This window comes from Hesperophylax consimilis, chromosome 20 (genome assembly GCF_061612785.1).
Source record: "Hesperophylax consimilis isolate HC1 chromosome 20, BYU_Hcon_1.0, whole genome shotgun sequence".
NCBI classification, from domain to species: Eukaryota; Metazoa; Arthropoda; class Insecta; order Trichoptera; family Limnephilidae; genus Hesperophylax; species Hesperophylax consimilis.
The window spans coordinates 3,608,351-3,617,138 of NC_142855.1; the positions used below are offsets into that span (position 1 = coordinate 3,608,351).

The 8,788-nt window shown below is 38.9% G+C and overlaps 1 protein-coding gene across 1 annotated transcript; it reads right to left on the reverse strand.

Annotated features, from left to right (window-relative positions):
* Positions 1-4,002: 4,002 nt before the first annotated feature.
* LOC149413920 (uncharacterized) lies at positions 4,003-5,628 on the reverse strand. The gene is made up of 5 exons (XM_089643926.1): positions 5,603-5,628; positions 4,929-5,030; positions 4,679-4,840; positions 4,195-4,475; positions 4,003-4,115 (listed from the first exon to the last, which is right to left on the reverse strand). Exons 1-5 carry the CDS (start codon positions 5,605-5,607, stop codon positions 4,003-4,005), a joined length of 663 nt encoding a protein of 220 aa, XP_089500052.1. The 5' UTR covers positions 5,608-5,628.
* Between the last annotated feature and the right edge of the window lie 3,160 nt (positions 5,629-8,788).

Below are 8,788 nucleotides of genomic sequence, written 5' to 3' on the forward strand. Positions count from 1 at the left end.
TGCCGATTGATCATGATGAAGAGATGCAGCTTCAAATTCACCCGCTCTGTCCATGCCTGGGTCTGAAATGTATATAACACAAATTGATTTAATGTGTCTTTATTTCAATTACGGAACGCCTCTGATATGACGTTTTAAAACAATAATCTCACTGTTTCTAAACACAGACACTTCCTGGCAAAACGGCATGTCCACCCACAGCTCTTTATGGTAGCCATGCTCCAGAGAGTGATCGCCCCACTGGCGTTCCCCATTCCACGATTTTCAAGCAATGTTCAATTCTGAATAGTGGGCTCTCACCAGCGCGATACTGAGAGTATCGCTCTAGAGCGAGGCACAATAAAACTATGTATTGATTTACTTAAATTATGAGAAAAACCAATATAAATTGAATATTTGAGGCGGGCTATGTCAGAATAGCACAAGGGGAGGAACGGATGAGTTTGAATGAAGAAGAGAGTGTGTGTGCCAAAACCAAGTTGTATGGCGGTCCATCCTCTGCCTACCGAAATGGCGTGAAGGTTAGTTAGTTAGTTGGTTTTATAACTTACGGTTTTCAAGTGCCTCTTCTTCCTAGCACTATCCCAACTCATTGCCTAGGTAGGCTGTTGGGTCGGCTCTTCTCGTTCTCAGGTTATAACTTCTTCGGTTCTGAGTGTCGCTTTCATCTAGGCCGTTTCTTTGTAGGATTTTGGAGCATTGGGTCATCCAGGAGTTCTTTGGTCTACCTCTGGATGACTGTCTTTGAAGCTCTATAGAAATTGCCTGCTTCACTGTGTGGTCTGGTGGTCTCCGTCTTATGTGCCCATACCATCTTAACTGTCGTTCCTCTAGCTTACTGTTTATGTCAGTGACACCCAGGCTACCACGAATGCGTGAGCTTTTAATTTTATCTTTTAATGATCTAAGCATTCGCATTTCTGCTGATTCGAGTTGCCTAGAGTAGGAGTTGTACATAGTCCAGCATTCGGAGCCATACATTATCGCGGGTCTAACAATAGTCTGGTATGTCTTTCCTTTAAGTTTTATTGGCATTTTCGTGTCGCACAAAATTCCTGTTACGGATCTAAATTTCATCCATCCCACTCCTATCCTATGGTTGACATCCGCTGCACATCCTCCGTCTCTGTGGATGAGTGAGCCCAGATACTTAAATGAGTCACAGTTGGCTAATGTTACTCCATCCAATTGCATCGAAGGAGTTACAGCATTTGGGTCTTCAAATGGTAAATACAAATATTCCGTCTTTTTCCTGCTAATTTTTAGTCCATTATCCTCCAGGATCTTTCTCCACCTTTCCAGGCTATTTTGTAGATCACAATGATTTTCTTCTATCAGTACTACATCATCTGCAAAAAGCATAGTCTTGAGAATACTGTTCATTTCTTGACTCGTTAGGTAATTCATGACCATTATGAATAGCAATGGGCTGAGGACAGATCCTTGGTGTACCCCCACTTTAATTGGAAATGTTGGTGACATCCCTGATGTGCATCTTACTTGTGTTTCTACGTCTGTATACATATCTTGTATGGAGAGCACATATCCTTCTGGTACGTTATGGGATCTCAATGCCGCCCATATCAGGCTTCGGGGTACCCTGTCAAATGCTTTTTCCAAGTCTATAAATACCATGTGTAAATCTTTTTTTGCATCTCGATATTTTTCAACTATGATTCTGACTGTTTGAATAGCATCTATTGTTGATTTCCCCGATACAAAGCCGCATTGATCGTCGTGTATTTTTACAATATTCCTAATTCGTGTGTTTATAATCCTCTCATATATTTTCATGGTGTGAGACATAAGCTTTATCCCTCTATAATTGTCGCACTTCCTAGAGTCTCCCTTATTTTTGTAAAATGGAAGAAGATAGCTTTTCCTAAAGCTTTCTGGCATTGGTTCTCCGGTCAGTACTTTATTATACAGGTTGCACAGCCATTTATGTCCCACTTCCCCACACTCTTTCCATAATTCGGCTGGAATATTGTCTGGCCCCACTGCTTTCCCCTTTTTCATTTGTGATATGGCTACTTTAACTTCTGTCAGAGTGATTTCTTCAACTGGCCCCAGCACTGGTTTCTCTGATACATGAATTGTTCTTGGAAATTCTTCGTTCAGTAATGTAGAATAATAATCTTTCCATCTTTCACATATTTTGATTTCGTCTGTGATCAACTCACCGTCAGTGTTTTCTATGTATTTGGGTGTTCTAATAGATTTGGCCCTTTCTCTCCTGTGTGCTGCGATTTTGTATATTCTTTGCACTCCGTTGGGTGTTTCTAGGTCATCATACAGCTCTCTCAATGCCTCATGTTGTGCAGAGGCAACTATTTTCTTTACTGTCTTTTTGATTTGCTTATACACTATCCGGAGTTGCTCTTTCTCGTTATCGCACTTACATTGTGACCAGTTTCTGAAAGCAGTTTTCTTCTCTTTTACACATTTTTGCACCTCGTTTGTCCACCACCATGATTCCTTCTTTATTTTCAGTTTACCTTTGGAGACTCCCAGATGTTGTTTGGCTTCCTGTAAACATACCTGTTCAAATGCTTTCCACATTTCAGTTGGGTTTTGTGTCTCTTCATTTTGGAGATTTTCAAGCATCCAGTTTTGGAGTTTTGACGTTAATTGTTTTCCGTTTTCTTTTGAGATATTGAACCACTTAATTTTGGTTGTTGGTTTTATCTTGTCCTTATACAATTTATGTCTAGTTAAATGTAATTCCAGCAATAGTAGGCGATGTTGTGTTGCAAGGGGTTCACCAGGGATAACTTTACAGTCTCTGAGCATTTTTCTCATTTCGTTTCTACATAACCAATAATCTATTTGTGTTGCAGCATTTCCACTTTTGTAGGTTATGAGATGTTCTGGTTTCTTTTGGTAGAATGTGTTCACGATAGTGAAACCGTATGCATCTGAGAAATTTAGTAGCTCATCTCCTAGTTCGTTTCGTGCTCCATATCCAAAGCCGCCATGGCTAGTATCATGGCCACTATTTGACATCCCCACATGCCCATTCATATCTGCCCCCATCATGATAGCTTCATTTTCTGGAATGTTTTGGATTAATTCTTCCAGCTTGTCCCAAAAACTGACTCTTTCTTCTCTATCACATCCCATTTGTGGTGCATATGCACAAATGATATTGTAAATAGCGTTACATATTACCAGTTTTAACATTATAATTCTATCATTGGGTGCTATTACTTTTATCACATTTTCATGAAACCTTTGCTGTAGTAATATGGCTACTCCATTTCTGGTACTACTTTCTCCGTAGTAATACAGTTTGTAATCATTTGTCTGTGTTTCTAGGTAGCGGCACTTGTCTATATTTGTATTTTTCCATTCGGTTTCTTGAATGCATGCAATATCAATCCTACGTCTTCTCATCAATTCGGCCAATTCTTTGCTTTTTGCTGTAAGCGTTCCCAGATTCCAAGTAATGGCTCTTATCTTTTCAAACCCAGAACGACTGGCTTTCCTCCGCTTCATTTTGCTTGCCCCTGGAGTCCTGCAAGCTGACCCTGACATAATGTCAGTCTCTGGATCACCGAGGAGAGATTCCCCCTCGCTGCCAGACAGGGTAGTGCATCTTTGCGTATGTTTTTCCATGAAGCTTTGGTTGATTGACTATGGTTTTTATCCACCGATGGTCGTCAGACGTGGAACCAGAGTGACCCAACTAACTAGGGCTGGATCCGCTATCATTGCCCGTTTTATGGTCAATTATCGGATTAAACTAATGAGCCTGGATACCCATTAGATATGGTGTATGCGACTAGTACCCGAATATGTCGAGTTGCCACACCCACCATTTGTGAGCCGCCACTAACATGCGGAACAGACGCTCACTGCTTCTCACTTTAGCCGTACTTTTGGGGTCCCCCGACGGATTGGTTACCATCAACTTCACCCTCCAGTCCGTTGCCCGTTGGTCACCGCGTGGAGGTATGAGAAGCGAGGGTGGGAGAAGCTATGTCGGTCCAGGCCCTAGGACTAATGTATTGCGCTATAACCACCCGACCAACTACGGTTTTCAAGTGCCGACTCATCATAATAGAGAGCTGCAGCTTGAACGTCACCAGTCCCCGTTCCATCCATGCCTGGCTCTGAAATGTACAAAACGATTTAATATGTCTATATTTCAATTACGGAACGCCTCTGGTAAGATGTATTAAAAAAACTCACCGTTTCCAAACGCAGACACTTCCTGGCAGAACGGCACTTCCACCCACAGCTCTCTATGGTAGCCATGCTCCAGAGAGAGATCGCCCCACTGGCGTTCCCCATCCCGCGATGTCCCAGGTAACGGCTCTGGAGAAGTCGCCCGCGTTGGCACAGCGGGAGCCGTTGCTTGGGTCGTTGTGACAGCTTGCTCGTTGGACAACCACGGTGGGGGAATAGGCGATGGCAGCGTTGAAGGCGTGCCCTGTGAAAAGGGACACGCTACTCTCTCCGGAGATGGAATTCTGAAAACATATACATAAATCATATGAATCGTTGTCATTCACACGTGAAACAGTAAATAAAAAACAATAAGAATTGGAATAGCGCTGATTTTACTGCATGTGCATAATGCACAGAGCGCTGATCCAACCAACTCTCACGGTGGCGGAAAGCTCTCAGGGAAAAAAAATAATTTTGTGTAATGCATCTAAAGACGATAACTTACTTTCGTTTAGCTTTTCTTGCAGGCGCGGTGGGGAGCAAAATCCGCGCCGCCTGCTTCTTAAATTTACGGTTTTCCAGCTCCAGTTGGAAAGAAGCAGGCAGGGCCCTAACGTCCTTTAGGGCCCTGACGCGATCTTCCCGCACCATAACCAGAGCAGGGTCACTGTTAAAATAAATTAAAATATATGATGAGCTCAACACATAGCCACAGCAAAAAAAAACCTTCTTTAAAAACATTAAAAAATACTAACACTCCAGACCGAGCTGCCAGAGCTGCTCCACGTTGGCTTCCACGTCCAGCTCGTACAGCCCCCCTCCCTTTGCCTCTTCCTCTGCCTCTCTGCATCGGTACACTTCTAATTAAAAATATTTCATGTAGATTTTATATTTTGAATCAAATCATAGATTTTTATATATCTTATCATATAAAAAATAGATATTTATACATGGATTGTGGAACACTTTCTTGTGGATTATTGGCTCTGTAGAAATTTGAAATAAGTAAATAAATTAATTAATTACAAAACGAAATGAAATAATCCCATATTCATTGTGTGATGGTAACTTTACATTAAATTTCATCTAATATTTTTCCGATTTTTTCGACATTTCTACTGAGTTATAAAATTACAAATATCTGGAGAAAAAATGACCACACCTAAATAAAATTTATAATTATCTCTTGGTAATGAATCATTCTAATAGAAAAACACTATTTCAAATACACAAGTGGAGTAATTAGGAATTGAATTGCAAATTAATAACTTAAAAACCTAACCCCGCCAGAAATCATAGTTTCGTATCGAAAATATGCTAAAAAAAACCCGTTTTTTTAATCAAAGGAGTTGAAAACACATTAATAATTGAATCACGATTACACTCATATATATTATGGCGTTAAAACGCAAAAAACACAATCACTTACGGCATTTTAAAAGATGTGTAAATATAACCGATTTCTCAAAACACTTTTGCCTCGAAAGTAAAATTTTTGTAATAAACTGTCACATTAAAACCGCCAAATATTACTTCCAGAAGCATCTATGGATAATCGGTGTTGCCATAGAAGAAGCCAATTTTACCAGCTTTAAAACGGAATAAATTATTGGCCAGGGACTGGTTTAAATAATATTATATTTAATTTTTACGAGTGGTACGTAATAAACATCGAATAATTCGACATGCTCAATATTAGAAAAAAAAAACGTCGAATTATTCGACATGTTCGCTCGAGTGGTTAATATATCTAAACAAAACATGAAACAGAACAAGACACAGAAAAATAAAAAGTAACGGTCTCAACTAGGAATCGAACCCAGTCTTACTGTAACAACTTAATAGGATTTAATATGACTTTGCACAAAAATATAAGAATATATACACAAAATACATATTCAACAAATTTAAGTGTTAATTATTATTGCCACAGTACTAGAAGTTATTCAAATTCTCCTGCAAGGGTTTCATATAATTTCCACAGCTTTGTCGTCAGCAAACATCATGGAAAATGCTGGTTAAATCTGAATACTTACATGATGCAATTCTGGAGAGGTTTAAATGACCTTGTTTGATGTAATCGTGGCTTTTTTAGCAGTTTTAGCATCCTAATACGTGGTATAGTATCGCGTCGGAATACGGATAGGTCTGAAAAGGAAAATTAATTAAATTATTAGCCAATGAAGTACATTCAGGAATTAGGAACATTGTATCAAAAAACGAGAGGTTAGTACCTGTATTTAACAATGGGTTCGGGTCCTTCTTTCAGTTGGTGGAGATAGACAGGATATTATATGATGACTGGAAGATTAAGCGTTGCCAAGCATTCTTTTTTAATCCCAAAAGTACCGTATTTTTGCTTTCAATTACGAAATGACACCCACAAACAAACGTATTTCTTGCTGCTTCTTGCTAGCACCGGATTATCGAATCCGTCTGAGCAACCTTTAACACAACACGGCATTAATTTATCACCTTGAAGAATTCTAGCACGCAACATTATTTTTAGATGGGTTAGACGATTTTCAAAATTCAAAATATTTGCGCTAAAAACTTCAACTGACTTCGACTTCCGAAATGGCGTCTTGGAAATTACCGTTAATTTTTATCGCAGCATAAAGCTGCTGCCACACGCAAAGCTCACATCAAAAGTTAATGTACAGTGCATCATCTTTTCTACCGACACACGACGCTATCAAATATTTCTTCCTATGGTAGGAGAGGGGGTCAGTTGAATTCGAGAGCGGCCGAGGAACATAATTGCTGTCAAAGGGAACACGGAACTTAGTTGGTAGCTCCGTAATTAAAATGACCCCCTCTCCTTTTTACGGCGGAGAGGGGGATGCATAACTTTTCAAATATCGCGTCGGGAGCGGTTACGTAAAATAAATTCGGTTAGCGAAGTTCAGAACCACACTTATAGCGCGTTATCTTTTTACGTGTGTCGGGTCTGTATGGGATTGTATGGTGAGCGCTATTGTGCTTTATATTATCTGTTGATGTGAGCTTTGCGTGTGGCAGCAGCTTAACACATGCTAAGCTTCTCTTTCTGTTACACAAGTCGCTATGGTAGAGAGCGAGAGATCACACTACAATTTTTGCTATGAGCCAATGAGATCTGAGCTTTCAGCCACAACAGCTTTGTCTATAAGAATTTGGGTATTGAATAACTCCTCCCATCAGGGTTACAAGGTCAGACGGGAGTTGTACGCCCCTGGGCGGCGCGGCGGCGGGAAGTGAAATTTCGGATTGATAACAGACAAAAAGGCGAAAAAATTCGTGTTTTCTTGAGTGCCTATTCCGGTAGATACTTTATTCGGTGTGATAACATATTTCAAATGATAAAACGTCTCCATCACTACACAAAATACATTATTTGTAATTCTTTAAACAGAATTATGTTTTTAAAACTGATGAAATTATCGGATTTGCTTATCAAATTAAAAAAACGTTTTTCTTGAGGTTCCATGCATTTCCAACATTTTTCACTATTACCGATGAAAAAATTCAACACAAACGACGTCAAAACGAAGTATTAAACTTTTGTAATACGCTTCTACCGCGAAAGCTTCAGATTTAACAAACTATATAATTGATTGCTTTGTATGTAAAACCAGAACTGTAATTAATCTTAAATAAGCCCATGTAATCTCGTGTATCCTCGCTTATTTGGTTGTGTTGGGTAGATCAATAATTAAATAAACATTCCGTATATATTCCTGTTCAGTGTTGCTAAAACCTTGTAAACTCTTTGTAGGTTTCGATGAATAGCTCATTTGTCATCCACCATATTTAGAAATAGGGTCGCTCTCCCAGAGAGTTAGTTCGGAAACAGTTTAACTATAGAACATGTTAAACATGTGGGCAAAGTAGCATCATCAAAATAACCTCGTGTTACCAAAACTTACATATTGTATTCATAAGCGCTACAAAATAAAATAAAACTCGAATGAAAATATAAATGATAGTTTATGCAATAAAAGATAAAAATTTGATTAAGACCACTTTAATTTTAATTGTACTCTACCGATTTCGGAAGCACCCTTCCTTCGTCAGGATATTATTAAAACTGTTTTAATATTCTCCTGATGAAGGAAGGGTGCTTCCGAAACCGGTAGAGTACAATTAATATTAAAGTGGACTAAAACAAATTTATATCTTTTATTGTTAATTATGACCAACCACAAAGTAAATGCTCATTACAAATATGTGATAGTTTATAGTCTATGACTAATTTTGTCTATGTATTATCATTATAACCTAAAAATTATCGCTGACGCATGCTTTTGTTGTTGCATCCTCTTTTTAAACTCTAATTCTATATAATATTCCTTACGCTGTTTTCCTAACGCAGTTAGATGTATCAGCGCTTGTGTTAGTAATTGGTAAGTTCAAACGCTGATATTTTCTACAAATCCACAACTGCGATATTCTTCGCGTAAACATGTGAACCTGAACCTTTGTGAACACGCGAACCGCAGTTTGTATTTGGTTTATTCCTTTTTATTTTGGTACAATATTTTACATTTATTAGTAAAATTTAGTAATGTTGGCCTCACTGGGTGGCTTACCCATGCTGAGTCCTCAAAAGGCCTCCTTTCCCACATTAAAACAG